This window comes from Porites lutea, chromosome 6, assembly GCF_958299795.1.
Source record: "Porites lutea chromosome 6, jaPorLute2.1, whole genome shotgun sequence".
In the NCBI taxonomy this organism is placed as follows: domain Eukaryota; kingdom Metazoa; phylum Cnidaria; class Anthozoa; order Scleractinia; family Poritidae; genus Porites; species Porites lutea.
Window position 1 is genome coordinate 28350387 of NC_133206.1, and position 22512 is coordinate 28372898.

General features: G+C 40.3%; 2 protein-coding genes across 2 annotated transcripts; one reads left to right on the forward strand and one right to left on the reverse strand.

Annotated features, from left to right (window-relative positions):
- Positions 1-519: 519 nt before the first annotated feature.
- Positions 520-5073, reverse strand: LOC140940899 (CDP-diacylglycerol--glycerol-3-phosphate 3-phosphatidyltransferase, mitochondrial-like). The gene is made up of 5 exons (XM_073389862.1): positions 4810-5073; positions 4656-4733; positions 3560-3843; positions 2119-2654; positions 520-978 (listed from the first exon to the last, which is right to left on the reverse strand). Exons 1-5 carry the CDS (start codon positions 5041-5043, stop codon positions 584-586), a joined length of 1527 nt encoding a protein of 508 aa, XP_073245963.1. The 5' UTR covers positions 5044-5073; the 3' UTR covers positions 520-583.
- A 67-nt stretch (positions 5074-5140) lies between these two features.
- On the forward strand, positions 5141-21709 carry LOC140941385 (dynein intermediate chain 3, ciliary-like). The gene is made up of 15 exons (XM_073390380.1): positions 5141-5234; positions 6032-6238; positions 7875-8036; positions 8916-9034; positions 9623-9765; positions 10497-10610; positions 10941-11045; positions 11865-12145; positions 13626-13679; positions 15573-15616; positions 16462-16597; positions 18053-18199; positions 19019-19110; positions 20414-20636; positions 21381-21709. Exons 2-15 carry the CDS (start codon positions 6056-6058, stop codon positions 21429-21431), a joined length of 1854 nt encoding a protein of 617 aa, XP_073246481.1. The 5' UTR covers positions 5141-5234; positions 6032-6055; the 3' UTR covers positions 21432-21709.
- Positions 21710-22512: the final 803 nt, after the last annotated feature.

Here is a 22512-nt window from a genome sequence, read left to right on the forward strand (position 1 = left end):
GAGAATTTTTCAGCCTGGATCCGCCAATTCTAGTTAACTGTAGTTAACCAGTATAAATTTTACGTGATTTTAAATTCTAAATGGGGCAGGATTTCTAAATAGCGTTCGACTAATGCATGACGTGTGAATCAGCTGTCACATCTCCGAGCAAAAATTTAAGATCGACAAGCTTTGTAGCGCTTGACTCGCACTCTAACTCGTACTCAAAGTTGCAGGAGCCAAACAGCGTGTTTGACTTGTGCGAAGTTCAGTGCACAATCTAAAGTATTTACAGTGGTAAGTTATTATTGTTTATCTTTTGGATTCAAGCATGACTAAATTATGTTCCACAATTAGATAACACAAAACCAACGTCGTATCTCACGCAACCGTTTTTGTCTCGGGAGACTAAGTTCGGCAAAGCTATGGCATAAAGTTTGAACCAGGCCTATTGTTTTAAGGACAAACGTTACGTAAAACATCCTTTTCCACTTCTTCCGTTCGGATAACAATGCAATGAAAAACAAAACACAGTTCAAATACAAAAGAAACAACAATAAAAAAATACTTTATTACAACTGATTTTAAATAAGTAATTACATTGTCAGAGCAAATTCTTTATAATTCGTGTAGCACAATACACCCAAAACGGAGTTTTACGCTCGGGCAACTTGAACGTCTCATCAGTGACTCGCTGTGCATTGTTGTAAAGCTGAGTTTTCTCCTTATGGAGTGCCTCACTGAGCCCCTTGTTGTCTGTTACTATAGCAACCTGGGCCTCTAAATCACGGTACACAGAACGGTGCCCAAAATTTGGAGAACCAATCAGAGTAAGATTTGGTGAAGTCCGATTTGCTGGGTAGTGCCAGAGCCCCTTGACATGAAAGGTCCAGTCATTACGCACGTATTCTTGAAGGCAGATACGATCTGTTTGCTTATATTGATGGGTAAGTCGATAGAAATCACGTGCTAAAAGTGTGTAGGCATGTGGTATACCTCCTGAAAAGACAATTGAAGTAAAAATATCGCTGTTACAAAAATCTTATTAGTTTTTACGTGTACTTGGGAGTAGTGTTGTTAATCGGTTACTTCGTGAGTATTAACCCAATCGTCCCTGAACCATCCGTAACCTCGTTACTCGTACCGCTTGTGACGTCGTCAGTTTAAAGGGTCAAGAACAACTTTGTCGTCTAACTTGAGCAGTTGAGCAGGAGGAAGAGATTTTTCAAACCTGATGTAGATTTAGACAAGGAGCACGGAGAAAGTGGCAAAAAATGTAACGTTGACCCAAAAATTCCTAAAAAAAAAACTTTCTTCATCTTATCCTACGATCCTAAAAGCTTTCCCCAAAACTTTTCCCACCAAAATGATGCCTAGAAAATGCCCAGCGAAAAAAAAAAGAAAAGCGAAAGCAAGAAAAGCGAAAGAGAAAGCGAAATGTAAAAGTTGAACTGCTGCGTCACTTTTAAAAAACCTAAAACTCTTGAAGCTTTGCTTTCTGTGCATACCCGAACCCCGAACTTCGGAAGCTGAAATTTTGCTAATATTTTGCATCTAGAACAGAAGGCCGCGAAGTACTTGACCTAACACCAGCGTCTTGGTGAGTTTTAACCATTATAGGCAAACGAATTACTTCGCAGGCAGAAATACCCAACAGAGCTGACAGCTGTAATAAACTACTTGCACTTTGAGAAACAGGGATCAATCAAAATTACGAAAGTTTAACTCAGTAAGCCTGTCAATGTAGTCAATCTTTTAGCCTGGGAAAAAAGCCGACATTTTGCGATGCCGCCGCTAGTTTCCCCCCGAAATGACGTCTGAAAAACGAGCACGGAAATTCCATACTGATGACGTGTCACTACATACGCAGATCTAAGAAGTACTTCTTATTGGTTGAAGAAAATGTCTCTCGCGGCACGACCACTCTGCCGCATGGGAAATTTGCTTCAACCAATCAGAAGCACAATCCAGATCTGGGTAGTGACGCGTCATCAGTATGGAATTTCTGCACTCGTTTCTCAGACGTCATTTCGCGGGAAAACCAGTGGTAGCGTCGCCAAATGTCGGCTGTTTTCTCAAGATAATATTTTCGCAATTGTTGTTGTTGTTGTTTAAAACATGGGTGACATGAATATTTACCAGCGACCCCTTTGGCTTCATAAAAACCATTCACAGTTGGATGTGCCGTCAGTATTTCACATTTTGCAGAGGACTTCAACAGTATATCAATGTATTTTCTTGTTAAATTAAAATATCCAGAGGCCAAAAATAACTTGCTATCTTGAGTTGCACTGCTCAATAGTTCTGATGTAATAAACTCGTCCTGACGAATTCCAAATGGGAACATTTGCACCAAAGGCACCACCCATGTGTCGAATTGACTATTTACTATCGTTTTCAAGTTACTGTGCGTGTTGTTTCTTTGTTGCCCTTGCAAAAATGCAGACACTCTTTTCCCAGCTTCGGACTTGAACTTTTTACCACCGTCAAATCCTTTTGTTGGATGCACGGGAAAAGTTTTACTCATTACAGTCGTGTTGTCAGGTTGAAGGTGAAGAGAGAACGATTGCACAGTTGTCACAAGTCCATGGAAGTAGTCTGACAAAGGTGAACAATTCTTGATTTCAATGTATCGATCCTGACGATTTGTGAAGTAATCAGCACTTAAGTTAGCTCTATGAAGAAAAAGTTGCTGACCATCAGTATTATTCTCTGATTTTTACCTCCTGAATTAAAATAAAATGTACTAATCTCTTAAATTACAAGGACAGTTCTTTCAGTGATCTAGCAAATATGTACAAAATGTGCGCTCACGACTGTTCTAGAATCTATGCATTGAATCCTAGTTAGAAAGCAAGGAACATCTGGGAGGTACATCATGTTCTTGTAACCTGTTACATACCATTAGAACAAATGTACACCATATGCTAAAAGCAGCCCGAGAGAGATAAGGGAGGGGAGGGGAGGGGAGGGGAGGAAGAAATGGACAGGGTAAGAAAAGGGAAGGTGAGAAGAAGGGAGGGGATGATATGTCAGTGGATAAGAGAAGAGGGAAGGTGGGAAAAAGGGAGAGTGGAGGGGAGGATGGAAGAGGAAGAGAAAAAAGAGGAAGGAAATGAGAGAGGAAAAGAAAAGAGAAGGGAAGAATAGAGGGGGAATGAGGAAGAGCAGATAAAGAGGGCAGAGGAAATATGTCCACAGAGGAGGAGGATAGGATAGCCCGAGAAGACAGCCGACCTTCCGGAACACCACCACTGGTTTCCCAGGGAAATGACTTCGAGAAACTAGTACAGAAATTCCATACTGACAATGCGTCACTACCCAGATCTGGGTAATGCTTCTGATTTAATAGTTAATGCAAATTTCCCATGTGACACGACCAATCAAAAGCACTACCCAGATATGGCATCTAGTGACATGTCATCAGTATGGAATTCTTGCACTTGTTTCTCAGACGTCATTTCGCGTGGAAACTAGCAGTGCGTCAAAAAATGTTGGCTGGTTTCTCGGGGTAAAAATAGAGAAGAGATCAAAATAATTATCTATCAAAGGACTAAAAGAAACAAAGCTAATCACTGACCCACTCATGATAATGGTATCATCAGTTAAGTACACTTTCAAGTGAGTGAGAGCCACCGTTTCATTGAAGCGCTCAGGCAGAAGCAACTTCAGTAGACCTCTCAGGCTTGGTGAATGGTATAAAGAAACTTTGACCACATCACTGAAGTTTTGAACTAGAGGAAGAAGCATGGTCCTGGAGTTGTGTTCTCCACGAGATCCTCTGGTGTGCTCTAATAGGACTTCAACTCTCAGCAACTGGTCAGAGGCCTTGGATCTCTTCACTGCATCATGAATACTGTCAACCTAGCAAAAAATATATATTGCCTTTATAGTCCTTTTGCATTAAGAATCGAAAAATTCCAGTGGCGCCCATCGCCTCCTCGGCAGTATATGATCATCCGGATGAGTGCAGTCATAAATAGCTCTGTTGTTGATAGTGACTGACATTTGATTAAATACATGAAGTAGATTGAATATGATCATCCAGATAAGTGAGTAGTTCTTTTGTTAATAGTGCCTGACATTTGATGAAAATAATAGTAGATTGAAAGTGATCATCCCGATGAGTACAGTCATGAAGAGTTCGGTTTTTGACAGTGACTGACGCTTAATATTAGGAAGTCTGATGATGACTCTTACACAAGTTGTTGAAACGTCAGCAGCTGCCAGTCACAGTCTTATTCAGCACAAATTGTGGTTGTTTCACCTGAAAGTCGATTCACCCAAATCGATGAAACAAACCAATACCTTCAGCTAGTAAATACTTTGGTTTCATTAACTGACTGGGCCAAGTTGTTCAAAAGTAATTAATGCAAATCCAGGGATAGTTACCATGACAACACATATGCTCTGTCTGCAGCTAACCCAGAATTAGAGGCTACAGGTCAACAGGCCTCAAGCAACGTTTACTCGGCTCTGGAGGATTACAAGTAAAGGTTGCACACAAAGAGAATCAAAGGGGACAGAGGTTCCTTGGTTTGAGCAAAAGTTTATGTTCATGAACATAAAATTAAAACGATGATGATGTTGCCATTCCATTATACATTTTATAAATGACTGCTTTCTCTTTTACACAAATATTAAAATTCATCTTATTGAGACAGAATAGCGCTTACAAGTTGTTGCTCTTTTGCCCCAGTGCCCAGGTATAGTGAAGCCAAGATGATCCTCTGCTTGGCTTTGCTAACATTTTCCTAAACAAGAAACAATAAAACATAGTAATAAACAATACTCAAAAGCGAAAACTTTGATTTCACTGAAAGATCGTACCTTCAGAGAGGTAAAAAATTGATTAGGTTCGTGTAGAACTGAAATATCTTCCCCGTTCACACCAAACAGGGGAGCGTGTTCTCCCATCCATTTCACAATTTCCCCTGAGGTTTGTCCGACATTAGAACGGCTGTGATAACCACTGGACGATGAAAAGAACTTTGAACTAAACCAAAGACAACACTTTGAAGATCTAGCGAATAAAACAGGCCCGAAATCAAGCACAGATTGCATTTGAAAACACCAACGACCGGCAAAATCACCCAAGATGATGTAACCAACGGCTTGCCTGGGTAGCCTGTGAATGTAACCAGGCCTTCTTAGGTTGCTAAGCAAACGCTCAACAACAAGGTCGGCCATTTTGAACAGATTCCTATCTCCAGGATTTCGATATACTTTTTTGCTCTCTGCAAAGTTAATAGAAGGTAAATCTATTTTAAACATTCTTCTAGGCTTCTCATCCTTTCAACGTTGCGTTGCAAACCAGCGAAAAACGATAGACAAACCTCCTATGTTTATTTCGTGTTGTTCATTAGCTGTTTGTTGTTGAAATATATTTAGGCATAATGAAATTTAAGCAGCAAAAAGGAAGGGCTTTTGGTTGCAGATCCGTTGGATTTTTTTGCCTTGTAAATTACATTAAATGTGAAGTGCAAATGAAATACTAAATTTTAGTCTTTCATTTGCACAGCTGATTATAAAGGAGATTTTAGCTTACAGTGTAACTTAAAATGTCTTATGGAAATGCTCATTAATAAGCTCATTGTATGCTTTTCTTTCAGATACTCACAGAAAAACATTCTTTAAACATTCTTCTAGGCTTCTCATCCTTTCAACGTTGCGTTGCAAACCTGCGAAAAACGATAGACAAACCTCCTATGTTTATTTCGTGTTGTTCATTAGCTGTTTGTTGTTGAAATATATTTAGGCATAATGAAATTTAAGCAGCAAAAAGGAAGGGCTTTTGGTTGCAGATCCGTTGGATTTTTTTTGCCTTGTAAATTACATTAAATGTGAAGTGCAAATGAAATACTAAATTTTAGTCTTTCATTTGCACAGCTGATTATGAAGGAGATTTTAGCTCATAGTGTAACTTAAAATGTCTTATAGAAATGCTCATTAATAAGCTCATTGTATGCTTTTCTTTCAGATACTCACAGCCTTTAATTTATTAAATATTGATTTTTATGGACTTACTAACTAAGACACTCCATTATTTTAGATTGTTCGTACATAACTCACCAAAATGGAGATTGTGTACGTGTACACAAAGAAAAGAAGTGAATTTGGACGACAGTGTAATTTTTCTGATCGTCAAGCTGAGCTTCACGTTGACATTGCTCCAGATGACAAGCTTCTCCAGGATTATATTGAGAAAAATCCTTGCGACACTGGTATTCAATGTGTTCAAGAAATGTCTGAACATGAGGTAAGAATCTCAATGCAGTCACAGGTCCCCAGGTGAATATTATGTATTGTAGATAAAATCTATTGTTAGGTTAAACCAGGATTCAATTTTGTTTGATCCAGAGATTTCTTAGCCTGAGAAAACAGCCTACATTTGGCAACACCAGCACTGGTTTCTCCGCCAATACATGTTTTGGTGGGGAAACCAGTGGTAGCATCACCAAATGTTGGCTGTTTTCTGAGGCTAGAGTTTCCTTTATTTCCTAGCCTAGGAATTAAAGGAAAATCTGGTTTAGCCTAAGAAAAGTTTTACCTTCACCATATGCACTTTAATCATAACAGAGGCAGCTCGGGATTTATCGAATTCACCAAATCATACGCTGGTGGCTGATTGCTGCCAGCCTGGTCTCCTTTTTTAAATCTAACCCACTGGTCAAGTAATCATCTTGCAAAATAACACTTTAAACAGCGAAAAAATGTGACAGAAGACTACAAAGCCAACATTTTGCTTGAACTCCACTTGCACATCTAGGCTCAAATCTGTGTTTTTTGGAAAAAATTGTAGCCACCATAATGCTCATCTGTGTTTCTTCTTATGAGTACAAAAGCCTGATGCTCAGATTTCAATAACAACAATGGCCACACAAACAGAGGGTGGTCTGCTGTTGATCATGATAAAAGATCAGAGCTAAAAGCTTAGGCCATCTAAATCTATATCTGAATTGTCATTCCTATCTCTTAATAATTTATTATTTTCTGAGCCAAGACCCATCTCCAAAAAGTGATGGAACCTTTGGATCAGTTTCAAAAGGAGCCGCCAATGGTTTAGAGAAATGTGATCTCTCATGCTCACTGGGAAATCCCAACCTCAAGGTTCTTCTCATCAAAATGTCAAAATATGTAAAAAAGATGGCAAATGATTGGTTTATTGCCTGTCTATATGTATGTCTCTAGGACAACAAGGGAACAAAAAATAATGATGAGTGAGAGTAGGGAGAGAAAGAAAATCAGCAGTCATTTTATGAGAGATTCAGGGGTTGTCCCACAGAGGTGGCTATGGATGTTTCAGGGTTAAAAAAATGTAAATTTTACGGATAAAAAATTGCTTCCAAGATATCCTGTGACTGTGGTCTATTTCACATCAGGTGGTGTTCATAACTCATCACTTAATTTAATAATAATTGATAATAATAAATTACTGTATAACTGTAAATTGAACCACAGCAAGGCTAACAAGGTACCCTATCTGTAAATTTTACCTGAAATGCCCTGAGGGAAGTGGATTGGAGTGGTTTGTGAAAAGCTGTACATAAAATAAAAAATGTTCAAATGTTTACAGATGAAATATGGCCTGAGTAGCTCATACAGTGTAGCTATAATTTTCACTGTCACTAACCTCATGAAAAAAATGCAATCAGAAAGGAATAATCTATGTCTGCCAATAAAACACATCTCAGTTAAAACAGTAGGTGGCGCAAACTATTTAGCACAACAGATACAAGTGTTGCTCATATTGAATAACTGATCAAGAAACAAAGTGCCCTTAATATCAATAATAATGGTAAAAATGTGTACTTTTGTTTGCTTAAAACTTTTAGACATGTGAAAAAGTCATGTCAGTCCATTACTAACAGTGCAATCTTTGTACTACACAACAGGTGAATACTGAGAGATTTGAAACAGAAAGTCGAGGTATAAACCATGTAGAGGGAGGATGGCCCAAGGATGTAAATGCTGCTGAAGTAGAACAGACAATCAGATACAGAAAGAAAGTGGAAAAGGATGAAAATTACATGAACACCATACAGCAACTTTCAAGTGTAAGTGCATATAGTCCATACACGACAGTGGTTTTACACTGCCAATTGACAGCTACATATATTGATAATATTTTATAACAGTTATCAATTATTATTAATATTCATGTCAGGCAGATCAAACAAATTTTTCACTGACTTTGTTACTCTGTTGCTTTGTTGCCCTTGATTCCCTTTTTACTAAATTGTCAAATTGTTCAAAAAGTTTAGTTATAGTTAAAGTGTGTGTAAAAACAATGCGGGGCTGTCAATAAGGGCTAATAGGCGGCCAAAACCGCCAGCTAGCTGGCCACCCTGAGCCAGCTACTTTCATTTCCTTCTACCATAACTGCTAATAAAAAATAAGCACCGTCAAATAAAATTGTAAAGCATCCGTTTCCCAGTTTTGAATGACATTTAATGTTCGAACCGTGAAATGTCGTGGAACACCTGGGACATTTCAATGGCAGTTCCCAGTCTTGCTTGTATTCTGATGAAACAACATGGCGTGTGCAGTGGAAAATACCTCTTGAAAACCCCTGGAAATGCCATTTCCAAGACTCTAAATTTCAAAATGTCCCTAGATGCCTCGGCCCTCAAGAACTTGTGCCTTTGGTTTGAGTTCCAAAGCTGCCTACTACTCATTATCAGCCTGCTACTTAAAAGCTTGTTGACAGCCCTGACAATGAATATATGAATTTCTTATGTTGCAACTGCAGAATGAAGAACTACTTTGTAAATGCCAAGTAGATCATTGCAAAAGACACAACTTATGCAGTTGCTAAAGGAAAGCCTGAATTTTTTCAGGTTTTCTTTCCACAACTGAAGCTGTACAAAATTACATCTCTTTATCTGTAGCTGGGTAGGAGAGTCACCTCTTCTCGGTTCCTTCTCTTGCTATAGGTTATGGAACATTGCATCAAGCAGAACAATGCAATTGACATCTATGAGGAGTACTTTGCTGAGATTGACATTGACACGTCGGGAGAGCCACCATCTGCCAAAACCATCAATGTGTTCAGGTAACCCATTGAAAATAATAAAGCACTTTTAACTTTGAAATGTACAATGACAATGTACATGTGTTACAGCAGTATGTAATTTCCTGGATGATTAGCATGAATAGTACAGTAGACCTACTATAACTTGACTCTGGTATTTGTCTCATGTGCGTATATTATTTCATGGTGAAGTTGAAGGCAGTCTAGATGGGTTGTTAAGTTACCTGTTTCTACTATTTATATATGCTGTAACCTGCCGCTTATGAGATCTCCCCCTGCACTTAGAGGGTATAACCCCCATCCCCCCGGTGTAGGTCCATCTATACTATATGTACCTGTAAACAAAAAAATTCATCCGATTAAAAGTTCCCCTAGATATACACATAAGCCCCCTCTAGCTTGTGTTGAAATGAATTCAATTTATTATGACGTTTTAATGCCTAATTAAAAACCAGAAAATGCACAATATATTTTGATTAAGCACTGCCATTTTTTAAGCTTGTTTCAAAGTTCTTTTTCTAGTCAGATGTATAAGCCCTTCCATTAATTTTATAAGCCCTCCTAAACCCCTTATGAAATGAGGTTACAAGAGTGTTGATTTGCTTTTAGGGATCCTAATGAGATGAAACGTACAGCTACCAGTCTGTCATGGTACCCGGAAAGTTCAAGGAAGCTGGCTGTAGCTTACTCCATTTTAGAGTTTCAACAGTTTGCAGGAGAAACCTGCATGGATTCATACATCTGGGATATTGGTAAGGCAGCACTTCAGGAACTCTTTTCAAGTTTTATTATTAAAAACATGTCATTGTAGCTAAGCTTCAATTTTCTTGGTCAAGATACACGTACAGCCCAGAACCCTATGATCTAGTATTCGCACAGTACAACAATACTGAACTCTAGGAAAATTAAAGGCACCAGCCCAAAACCTCTGAACTCAAGATATCTAGGGCTCTGAGAATTTGATATTTTTTGTGTTAAAGCAAAGCTTTTCTTGCCACTCAATGGAAAAGGTGGGTTGCTAGGAGCCACCAGTAGTTTCCAGAACCCATACAAACATTAAATGTTTCTTTCAGTGTGTCATATTACCCCTTTAATATGTGATATGTGATGTAAACTTGTGTTGTACATCTACATTCCATTCTGTGTGTTCAAGTGGTACATCACCATCAAGTGGTACATCACCATTCTTCAGTTACTTACATTTATGCTAGTGCTGCTCTAATAACTCATTCCCTTTAAGTTGATGTAACTTACAGTTCTTTACATTACATGTATATTCGTTTGCCTATGATTATAAGTAACTTGAAAATCCTAAGCTATTTAGTTTGGTCACTGCAAACAATCCATTTTACCTTTAAATTATTTTGATTCTTATGTAATTACATGTATAATTTGCGATGCAACTTAGACGTTCTTGACCACTACCACCACCCTCATCATCTTCATCATGTTTGAATAAAGTTTTACCTTGGTTTCCTTACAGAAAATCCCAATAAACCTGAGCTGGCCTTGAAGCCTGTATCACCCCTGGTTTGCTTGGAGTACAATCCAAAAGATCCTCATATTCTGGTGGGAGGATGCTACAATGGACAGCTAGGTAATTGTTTCTTACATAACTTGTCTTATTTTTGACGTATCATTATACGTTTCTGGAAACTGCCCACCTACCCTTCCCCTGAGCCAACATTTTGCCCTAAGTGAGAAGTACATGTTAATGTTTGCTTAGGGGTAGGTAGGCAGTTACCCAGAAACGTATAATGATCCTTTTTGACTGCTATAAGGTATTGTACCTTGCTTTATAAACTCCAAATTTCCCCATGTTTCTTCGGAGTTGTGTTGTGTTAAGGTTTACATGTTGCATGTTATGAGGATAGTGTCGAAGAACATCCAGTTTTTTGAGTTTCTGTTTTGGTTTTCTCTCATGCAGGATTCTGGGATACGCGTAAGGGATCACCTCCAGTGGAGATGACACCCATTGAGAAGAGCCACAGGGATCCCATCTACAAGACAATATTCCTTCAGTCCAAGACAGGTGGGTACAGACTGTGGGTGTTAGAGAGCTATAAGCAACGACGACGGCGATGGCTACCGGAAAACGTCACTTAAAAAAGTGAAGTTGGGCTGCTTTAAACTTTATCGCGTTTATTCCATCTCGTTCAATTCGTCAAATATTGACAGTATCACTTTTTTCTGGAGTTGAAATAAAAGAATGTATCAAAGGTCAGGAAAAGAAGGAACGCCGTTATCTTGTCTTATCTTATCTTGTTATGTTTTCGTTTTGCCATTCTAAACCTATTGCTTTTTTGTCGTTCTCGTTGCCGTCGCCGTCGTCGTTGCTTAAGATTCCTATTATTACACGTACGCAACTGAACTACTGTTAGCCTGTTACTTAACTGTATCCACATGATTCGCAGGAGCTAAGGTTGTTTCTTTCACTGTCTAAGATTGTTCATTTTCTACCAATACCCTATTGATTTACTACCCTTTTTTGGAGTCACTTTTGGAGCCATTTGCCTAAATTGTCATGCTCTGGCTCAAAGCGTTTTCAATGAAAGGAAGCTCACTAGTTTAAGAATTTTTTTTTAAAAAAAATTATATGATAATATTCACCATCATTGTCACCATCATTATTATATTATTCTCACCATAAGTGTTCATTATCTTCAGCAGCACCATGGTTATTATTACCATCATTACCACCATTATCATTGCCTTCATAATCATCATGTGAAATGATCACAATCAAAAGATGAACATTGCTATCAGCATCTTAAACAACGTCATCACCATCATCGCTGTGTTCTCTCTGTATCTGCCGTTGTTTTAATCCAATCCTAAAATTTCTTCCCAGGTACTGAGTGTTTCTCAACCAGCACAGACGGGCAGGTTCTTTGGTGGGACATACGTAAAATGGGTGAACCAACAGAATCGCTCTCACTGTGTCCAAATCCCAAGAAAGATCCCCGTCCACAGGGAGGCGTGTCATTGGAATTTGAACCCACAATGCCTACCAAATTTATGGTGGGAACAGAGCAAGGGTCTGTGCTCTCCTGTAATCGGAAAGCTAAATCTCCATCAGAGAAGATTGTGTGCTCATTTTCACAACATTACGGGCCTGTTTATGCTGTCCAGGTAGGTGCTCAACTTTTTTGTGTACCTGAGGACCCGTTTATATGGAGAAAATTTGTCCTATGTAGAAGGGTGACTCGCCAGTGGATGGAGTGGATGGAGCGGGGGGGGGGGGGGATGGGGGCAGGTCTCAAAATTTTTTTTTTTTGGGGGGGGGGCGGGCCTCATCCCCTGGAGCCGCCACTGCTTGCCTCCCCGAGCTACCCTGGGTGAGCCAAGTTTTCATATAATTTCTTACAAAACGTGGCGAATTGTTTACATGAGAAGCATAAAGGTGGCTCGTCTAGAGGGGTGACCCGCCCAGTTAGGCACTCTTTTGTGATAGTAGGGCCACTCTCTTAGCCGGGCCAACTTTTCTTCATATAGACACTTTGGCTCGATCGCCCAGCCGGGTCAAGTCGGTCAAGACAGCACAATCAGAGCATGCGTGGGCGCTGTTGGCTCGGGCAAAGGGGTTAACTAAACGCTCACTAAAGTTGACTCGGCTGGGAGGGTGACGTTTAACTTTTCTTCATGTAAACACGCGGAAAAATAAAGACGCGTTCAAAATAAGGCCCGTCTTTCGAAGTTACTGACACCTACCCACAAATAAGACTTGTCTTAGCTGAGACAAAGAAAACCTCACATAAATGAGGTTTGTGTCTTGAATAAGACGCGAATGAACATACGCTTGCTTAAGTTTATGAATAGGGACCCGTTACCTAAATAGTCTTATCCCGAGTCGCCGTGGTTTGAGTAGAAGAATCTTCACGTGACGGGAATCGCGCTAAAGAAGCAACATAAACCAACAAAACAACAACAAAGCCGTGCCGACACGAAAAGCTATCCGTTATAGTGTCAACAGCAACGGCACAAAACTGGAGCAAGTCGGTCACACACATCGAACGTCGCGCCGGGGCGGTTGGCCGAGAGGGTTTGGCGAGCTAAATCCCAGTCCTCACTCCTGAATTTTTACTTCCATCTCAGGAGATTCCAGTTCTCGCTTTTATTTATTCACTTCAGCTACGGTCCGAATAGCTGTTCACTCCACACCAAAGTGTGGCACAGAACCTATCCGATATGTGACTCTCCATTTTCTAGATGGGCGCGGCGCGGCGCGGTGCAGCTTCACTCCGTTACAAAAGTTTCGCCAAAATCATCGTTCTCATGTGTGAACGGAAGCCGTATCTAATCCGGTATTGTTTCCGTGCATGTATTGTTTCTGGTTTGGTGTGAACATAGCTTTAATTCAATACTTATATACCCTGATACTTTCCATATACTAGGTAACACGTACATTAATGAACCCTAAGATAGACATTTGTCCTTTCCAGTTGAAAATTACCTCTTGGCTTTGACAGAAAACCACCCTTAGCAGCATTAAAAGGATTGGTAGCAACTTCGATCTGACTTGATAGTGATCTGAAATCAACTTCTTTCCTCCTCTGGTTCATTTATATTAAATCACGATATGACTGATTTGAAAATCCTCTTTGCATTGCAGCGTAATCCGTTCTTCCCGAAGAATTTCTTGACCATAGGAGACTGGACTGCTAGGGTAAGCAGAAAAAATTAGCTTTTTTTTTCTTTATGTAACATTTATATTTTTACACTTAATCATTTAGTATATTGATATTTGATCGAAAAAGGGGAATGGGAATCAAACTCTGTTGGTTATAAAAAGGGCGGTAAAACTATGCATTTTTGTGCGACCTTCTGTCTTTGCTCCTAATTTATATTTGCACGATTTTTTCCACTTTTGACTGGGACCTGTTAACACAAATCCGTCAACACGGCTAAAAGAACGCCTTGAGACAAGTAAAGATGCCAAGTTTGAATGTGATATGTAGCCTGCGAGCAAGCTCTGGGGATATCGTGAAAAGTAGACGCGCGTGGGACGCGCGTAAGGCACGCGAGAGGCACGCTCGCTCGCGCGTTCTCGCGCGGTTGGCTACGTGATATTGAGATACAGCACAGGAAATTCCCAAGTTTACAAGCGTGTAAAATTTCGTACCTTGTGGAGCAATATCTTTGCTCGCTTTTGACGTATCACATTTAAACTTGGTATGTTTTCTAATTTTAAGGCCCTCTATCCTGCAGCGTCAATGGATAGTCGCCAACTGGTCATTATCAAAACTTGAAAAAAAAAATGTGGAAGGGTCTTTTTGTCAATTTAACCACATTTTGCATCAATCTTTAAGTCTGATGCAGGCCTCTCTCGGTGGTCAACAATTTGCCAAACTTCAGTGAAAACAATAGGACTGTCAATCAGTGAAGTAGCCTGTGTACAGCCGCCCCTCCCCTAAGAAAAATCGAGGAGAGAGACTTTGCGACACAGGCATCTCTCCTCTCGATTTTGTCTGAGGGGAGGGGACGGCTGTACACAGGCTATCAATGTAGTCGTATTCTGCGGTGAAATCATTGTCGGAGATCCAGGGGCAGTGAGTTGGGTCGGAAGAAAAGGCGCGACAAAAGTTTTCAAGCATGAACTCCTGGGAACATTGTTTTACCAGACCAGTTCCAGTCGGTTGCGGCCGTCCTGGCTTCTGACTGGTGTCAGAAAGTGTTTGTGTTTTTCTGCCCAGTCAGAGAGCAGCAAACCTTGGGAGCTCTTTTGCCCATGCTTCAAACTGACTGCCCACCAGTCTCTTAGAATGCTGTGAAATTCAACGGTGTACATCGTAAGCAGGGTCCTGGGATGGGATTCGAAACTTAAAGAATCGGAATGTTTTCATTTTCTTCTGACCTCCCGTTTTACTACCGAGTAAAACCCAAAATAAAAGTGGAAGTATGAACCAATCTTCCCGGGAACGAGCACTGTTATTGGTTTATTTTGCATCGCCTCCAATGTTTTTACTGAAACGTAAGAGGTGTACGTTTGCTCAAAATTAGTATAAGGAACTCTGATTACAGTTTGACTGCCACTTCATCGTCAATTCTGCCCCTCCGACTCTGACGCTAAAGAATTTTAAAACAAGCCTGTATATGTATACTCCCCGCCTCTTCCCCCTCCCAAGGCCCAGCTCTTCAATCATAGTAATGTGTTCTCTCTGGGCCATCCGCAAAAGATGCCTATAGTGCTAATAAGATATGTGAGACAACCTGAGGCGGTAGGAGTGGGGATCTGCTAATAGAGAGCTAGTTCATGGCTGCGGGTAGAAGGGAGGGGCGAGACGGCGAGATGGGTAAGGGGAAGAAGTGTACGAAACACCGAAAAGACTAAGCACACTGTTAATAAGAGAAACTGACCTTATATAAGAAACCCACAAGAGAATAGTAGAATATAATTTCATTGGACCCAGTGATGCGTTCATTCTATAAATGTACGTATGATGATCATATGAATACAGGGAGATGTTCTGAGGGTTGATGTTGATAGATGTAAACGTTACGTGTTTTAAATTTGATATGTTTTCACTGGCCTTTGCATATATGTCTCTTTCTTTTGTAGATATGGTCAGAAGATTTAAGGGAATCGTCCATCATGTGGACTAAGTACGTTCATATTCCTTCCTTTCTAAAAGCCCTTCTTCAAGTCAGGGGCAGCTAACGACCTTTTAGCTTTTCGAACGAGCAGTTATTGCCTAGAAATTTCTAAAGGTCGAGGAAAGCTTAAAAATATATGGATAACCTTTCCATTCATCTAAGATATTCGCAGATTTTCTATTACCTTGCCTACTTTTTCCAAGGGTTTAGTTTTCGACATTTAGTTACCAAGATATTACGACGAAAAAGACACCTTATACTTTCGATATGGTCAAAGTTCCCGTAAGACATCTGATCAGATAAAAAGTTTTTACGGTAGCTCTAAATTAACCAAACTGGCTTCTAAAGCATTGAGAAAACCATTTGAAACAATTCTGACGTATTTGGAAACATTCGGTCGCTGGGTGCCCCTCTTCAAGTCAGTTATATAAAAATTGCGAAGGCTGACGTTTTTCCCGGATAAAGCGTTTGTTCTTTCTTTCTGTGGATGAAATCCTAAAGTACGTCAGTGTAACCATTCAAATGAAGGCTACTGAGCGGTTCCTTCCTTTGGTACTGTTTATTATGCTTTACAAGATGGTTCTAACTTTTGAGCCTGAGGGCGAAATCCTGTAGAGTGACCATTCAAATGTAAGCTACTGAGCAGTACCTTCCTGTGGTACTGTTTATTATGCTGTACAAGTTGGTTCTAACTTTTGAGTGTGTGGATGAAATGCTTTTCAGTAACCACTCAACTGAAAGCTAATGTGCAGTACTTTATTTTCTTGTGGTCATTCCCTTGTCGCTATTTTAAACATGAAATTTGGCATTGTTACTGAGCAATTTTGGCTTAAGTTACCCCCTTTTACCTTCAGGCAACATATGTCTTATATGACTGACGGATGTTGGAGTCCTGTGCGGCCGGCAGTGTTTTTCACCACCAAGATGGACGGTACGCTAGATGTATGGGATTACCTCTTCAAACAGAATGACCCTACACTCAGCATCCAGGTAGTTAACAATATATTCATGATATTTTTGTTCTACCTGACTGTTGACAGTCCCTTTTGTTTCCGTAAGATTATCGATTTCTTGGTTTCAAAACTAAGATGTATGCCCGTTATAGTAAGGAAAGGATATTTGCACGATGGCAAATACTACCACTTCCACAATCCATTTCGTTTTTCCTTTCATATCTAAATTTGGCCATAATTACTAGAGGAGACTGGTTATGAAAAGCGGCAAACATCAATGATAAAAACAACAGTGCTGCAGTTTATGTTGGAAGCACCCTGAAAGTGCACAATCCTTTGTTTTCTGTTGGCAAATTGTTACGGAATAAATTAATGCAACGTTTTTATTGGTCAATACAATCAAAATGATAGGAATTCTTTTGAACGTTGTGCACTTTCAGGTCCACAAAAACATATAACAAAGGAGTCTGACGGGTTTCATAACCATTCCACTCAATTAACTATTATTTGGCTAGACTGTTCACAGTCCCCTGTTTTTTCGCAAGATCGTCAGGACCGAACGCTTAACGCTACGGGCGGCTATCCTGGTTTCATATGTAGCGACATATGAAACATCACTGCAGCTCGCGTTCACGGTGCGTAGTTCAAGCAACGCGATCATTTGATTGGTCGTTAGACAAAAGATGTTAATTTGCGTTGACAACGGGTTTAATTTAAAGTTGCCGACACCGACAAGTCGTCGGAAGAAGGAGTTTTGGTATGGAGTTTGTTAAGTAATGAATGGTAGAAGGCGTGAAATTCCCCTCACGCCCCCAGAACGCGAGCTACAGTGATGCTTGGACAGTGCCTCTATTTTTTCTCTCTACCTCCCAAACCGTCCCCCGTCCCCTAAGTACTTTTGACACTCATCCAAGATGGCCGTCCGTAACGCAAAGTCTTCGATCTCAACGATCTAACGGAAAAATAAAGGACTGTGAGCAGTCTAAAATTTGGTAATCCCAGTAAGGTCCCTACATTCACAAGAAAGCAAAACACTGAAGGTTTCTGCTAGTAATGGTGCCGTGAAGTGACTTCATCATGCAAATGACCTTTAGGGGACTGTCAACAGTGCATTGCTCCACAAGAAAATTAGACTTGCTACAAGTCAACCTCTCATAAGTTGTTAAAAGTGAGCGAAGCAAGCTACAATGCATGAAGTCGCCCAACGACCGAGCGAGCGACGAAGTCTTGAGGTTAAAACGGCATAACTAAACAGGAAAAAAATTGATGACTTTTAGAAAGTCTACAAGAAGATTAACAAGCATCCTTGTCGAAGCGTTGTGGCTTGATATCAAACTCAGTGAATATTTTTCACCTTTCAAACATTCTCTGACTGGATACTCAAACATCGTAACAAACCAGTTCAATCCTCGTCTTGGCTCTCAGTCAAGCACTTGTCTTCTCAGGCCTTTATCTGCATATTCATCAGCGACTTTGTGATTTGCCCCTGTAGGTTTGTGACGAATCTCTAAATGCACTCCGTGTTCAAGAGCAAGGAAGGCTGGTGGCCTGTGGCTCGCACTCTGGCACAGTCACACTACTCGAGTTGTCTGATGGGCTTTGTAACATTCAGAGAAATGAGAAGGCTTCGGTTACCGCGGTAAGAACTGAAGCTTCCACTTAATATTATACAGCTACATGTATGTTTCACTGTTACAGCCATTGGAAAAAACGCTTAAAGGACGTTTAACCCTTTTATGACGGTCGGCGATTAGCGAAAAAAACCCATTCTTCTCCAGTTCCTCTTTGGACTGGTTTTCGGCTAATAAGCATAAGAATGGCTGAAAACGAGTTTTGCAAGAAAAAAGGCATATTTTCCGACTTATCTGACGTAATTAAACAGGGTTTTTTTGTTTTTAACGCATGCGCAAAAGCCAAAATTTATTTTTCAAAGAGTAGTATGTAAACAGCGAAATTGGCAGTGGATTTTTCCCCAAAATGTTACCTTTTTTGTGAGTGTAACTCTGTCAGGATTGGTCAGAATAATTGTCAGAATATCCAAAACGAGGTATCGCTGGAAAGATCTATCTGTGCTGACTTTGTTAAACGATGTTCTTAAACTGAGGGCAAAATGTGTCCAGGAAGGAAGATGTGCGTCGTTCCACATGGAACGAAAACGACCAAAGCAGTCGTCGAAGGGTTAAGGCGGGGATGTGGAGTCATGTTGCAAGAAAAAGTCGTCGAGACTTTAAAGGCTCTCTGTGCGCTTATACAAATATACTTTTTTATCGTACAACACAAATTTTGAAGTCGTGAAATTTGTCGTCGTGACTTAATTTGTTTTCTCAGTCCCTCTTTCGTATAAAGATGAACATTTCATCTTTGCCATTTTAAAAGTTTCGGGAACGTATCAAACACGGATAATGCGCCTATATTACCACAGTAAGAGAAGTTCGATTCCGCTTGCGTCTTGTTTCAGATGTTTGAAAGAGAAACAAAAAGAGAAAAGATTTTGGAAACAAGACATCGTGAGATGCGATTAAAGGAGAGGTCTAAGAGCTCACAAGACAAGTAAGTTTGTCGTAAATACTTTATCCTTTAGTTATCCGTAGTTATTAAGACGTTATAATGGTCTTTTTGGTATCGTCAAAGTATAAAGTAATGCTAAACAAACTTCTAGAACCACTTCAAAGACACATCCATGACAATACTTCCTGTATGCTATCACGTGCATTATTTCGTCGCTGTAAGGGGGCTAAACTTTTCCATGTTATCACCAGCCAAAAGAATCTTCTTCCTTTTAGCTAAGGGCCTTATGGTTACCCCGATCATTTCTAGAACCACTTCAAAGACACATCCATGACAATACTTCCTGTATGCTATCACGTGCATTATTTCGTCGCTGTAAGGGGGTTAAACTTTTCCATGTTATCACCAGCCAAAAGAATCTTCTTCCTTTTAGCTAAGGGCCTTATGGTTACCCCGATCATGTGAAGAAATCCTAACAATTGGACTGGCATTTGTACTAGCTCATCAAAGTTGCTTCACGGAATATCACGTAACGCTTGGATGAATTGGTTTTTAAGTGGGTTTTAGAACCAGCAAATCTGCATGAATCGTTCAACTGAACAGGGCTTTTAAGCACTCTTATACATTGCGTACGCAGTTATATAGAGATTCATGTAAAACTGCTTGAAAAAAACATTTTCCTGAAAGAGTCCGAATAAATGCGAAGAATTACCCATGAAAGGGGATTATTCTCACTGGGAGCCGTCACGCACAAACGCTCCCTGTGCCCGTGGGACGCGTGCACTTAAATTCCGGCGCATCTGTGGTTCCGCGGGGGAACTCGTTGTGCGTACATTTGTGGGTTTAGTACAAATTGGCCTGTTTCATGCTGTTTATTCCTCTCTTCGTCAAAACGGACGCCAGGCACCTAGTTTGACGCCCCACCAACCTCCCCGCAGCGATGGCACACACTGGCGCCTTAGCTCCCGCTCCTTTCCGCCACCGGGTTCGCCTCTTCCCATAACTCATCCCAACCTAGGGAAGTTTGGAAGTGGGGGCTCCCAGTGAGAATTTATTACTATTCTGTCTTTTCTTGCTGTGTTTTGTAGTTCTGTAGTGACGGGCGCATAAATTTGAAGACAAGGAAGACCACGAGGTTATGATTTATCTGAAGGTTTTATCGCGTCTTCTCAAAAAATGGCCACACTATTTTCCTTAAAATCTGTTGAAGAATGGCGACAGCGATCGCGTTTTCCCGCCAAAATTACGCGAGTTCACGCGTAGTCAAAGTCATCGTAGTCGCTTTTGTCTTACAACCTAAAGGTCTCTTATGTAAAACGGATTTTTTTTTTCTTTCGTAATTAAGAGAGGAAACTCATGAACAAGCCGAGGAGGAAGAAGGAGAAGACCTGGTCAGCAAGGCAGAAGCTGAGTTCTTCAAGATTGTTGAGGCTGAGAAAAAAGCTTTGGAAGAAGCAGAGAACAAGAAGAATGCGGCTCTAGTAGAGGTTAAACAGGCCATAGCACAGGAGGGCGTAACTCATGAGGAATATCAAGAAGCAGAGAGAGACGCGAAGAAAACCGAAGAGGTAAGAGTGCTTTTTAACTAGTTTCTAGCCTTTTTCTGTTGCAAGCACTCGTAAGGTGCGAGAAATCATCCCTTTTTTGTATTTTTGTGTTGCCGTTTGCTGCGTAACAATCGCGACCTTTAGATTCTTAGACGAGGACGACTAAGAGTACGAGATTTTCTTGAAACTAAGTAGTGCGCGTGCGTGAACCAGCGTCATTGGGGAGTTTAAGCCGCGGTGTTTTTGAGCGACGCACGTCAACCGGAAGTGAAACTTCTTCTCTTTTAATATGCCTTCACGCCATCAAATTTGTATTGCTGAGTGTCTTTACTCTTATAGAGACGATTTGCCCAATAATTTCTTCAAAATCACGGCCGAGGAGTGCAAAAAGTCAGCTTCTGGTTGACGTTCGTGGCTCTAAAACGTCGTTGCTAAAACTCCCTATTTTGGCAGGAAAACGCGATAGTCATCGTCATTCTTCTACGGGTCTTAGCGTAGTGGTGGAACAAGTTACCAACTCTTAGACGTCTTATCATCTTGCGATCGGGAGAGGGCTCAATCTCCTTCAATAAATATAACCGCGCTAACTATTCTGGTAAAAATGTACATTTAAGCTTTCCGGGATGTCTATTTTTTTTAGAAGACACCAAAAAACCTTAAGTTAAATCTCGCCGTCGTAGTCGTCCTCAAGCTCAAGTCTACAGGTCTCTAATTTCCTTGTCATCAGGATAAATCAAACTTTCTTGCATTTTTCATTTATGCCAGACCCCTGCAGAAGACAGTTCAGAGAAAACAGAGGAGCAAGTGAAGTCATAAACTGTTGTTCCTCTTTCCAATCATGGACTGTGGAAATATTTCCTCGCAGGACGATGTAAATAGTATTTTGAAACGTCCTTGCTGGAAAAAAACATTATTTCTAACTAGTCTTTGACTTAAAGTACTTATAGTTCTTGTAGTACTTGTCTAGAACGCCAATTTAACTTGGTATGTCGTGTTATATCCATGTGCTTGTAATACAGTCAAGTTGTGAGGTGTGAAATTGTACAGAAATTTTGTAAAAAAAAAAAAATAAAAGCAAATTTCTTGGTTGCTGTGCACACGACTTATACTAAGCGTGTTCTGTTGTTATCTGGATAAATGGGTTGCTGTGGCTGCGTTGCGAACTGTCAAACAGGTGAGTTTGAGATAAGCGACCAAAACAAAAGCCAAGCGCGAGGCGCGAAAAATAGCCGCGAAACGCGAAAATCGAGAATGAAGCGAACTTTCCATATCCGCGAAGGACTGAGACGGAATGTAAAGACTGTTGTCACATTGTTTGAATTAGCCACGCCTTTTTCAGGAACTCCATTAGCCTAACTAATCTGTTTAATGTTTAGCGCTCTGCAACCAATATGTGAGGAAATATCAGCCATCAAAAATTTCTCGTTTTTTCCCTTTTTTTTTTTAATTTCCGGTATCTGCCAGTGGCAGAGTGAATATTGATGGGGAAAACGTGACGTTTTGATCAAGGAGAACTTGTTTCAGCCCCAAATGAAAGTTGGCTTAGCCTGACCGATATATTGGCAAATGAATTTCCTGCCCACAGCTGTCCGATCAGCCTTGCGCTCAATTGAACGATTGACCTTGATTAAATATTGGAGGGAAATACAGTAGTTTATTTAAAACCTCAGTGTCAGGTAATTTTTTTATTCCACAAACATTTAAGAGAAATTAAAAAATTCATTGCCTTTCGGGACCATTATCTCAATTTTTGAGCCCCAATTTCCAAAATGTTCTGTAACTTCTTTTAAACAGCGCTCGGAGTCGGAAAAAGGAGAACTTATCAAATTAGCGATAGCAATTACTTCGAAAATCGTTTTGCGGGTAAGCTTTTTAATGTCGGCTGATAGGACTCATG

Bases quoted from the DNA above. Each gene is read 5' to 3' on its own strand.
- LOC140940899 (XM_073389862.1), bottom strand. From the start codon at position 5,043: ATGCAATCTGTGCTTGATTTCGGGCCTGTTTTATTCGCTAGATCTTCA. The intron at 2,655-3,559 runs GTCAGTGATTAG...TTTTCTTCATAG, and splicing joins GATACCATTATCATGAGTGG to AGCTAACTTAAGTGCTGATT. The intron at 979-2,118 runs GTAAATATTCAT...TTGTCTTTTCAG, and splicing joins TGAAGCCAAAGGGGTCGCTG to GAGGTATACCACATGCCTAC.
- LOC140941385 (XM_073390380.1), top strand. From the start codon at position 6,056: ATGGAGATTGTGTACGTGTACACAAAGAAAAGAAGTGAATTTGGACGA. The intron at 8,037-8,915 runs GTAAGTGCATAT...CTCTTGCTATAG, and splicing joins CCATACAGCAACTTTCAAGT to GTTATGGAACATTGCATCAA. The intron at 15,617-16,461 runs GTACGTTCATAT...TTTTACCTTCAG, and splicing joins TCGTCCATCATGTGGACTAA to GCAACATATGTCTTATATGA.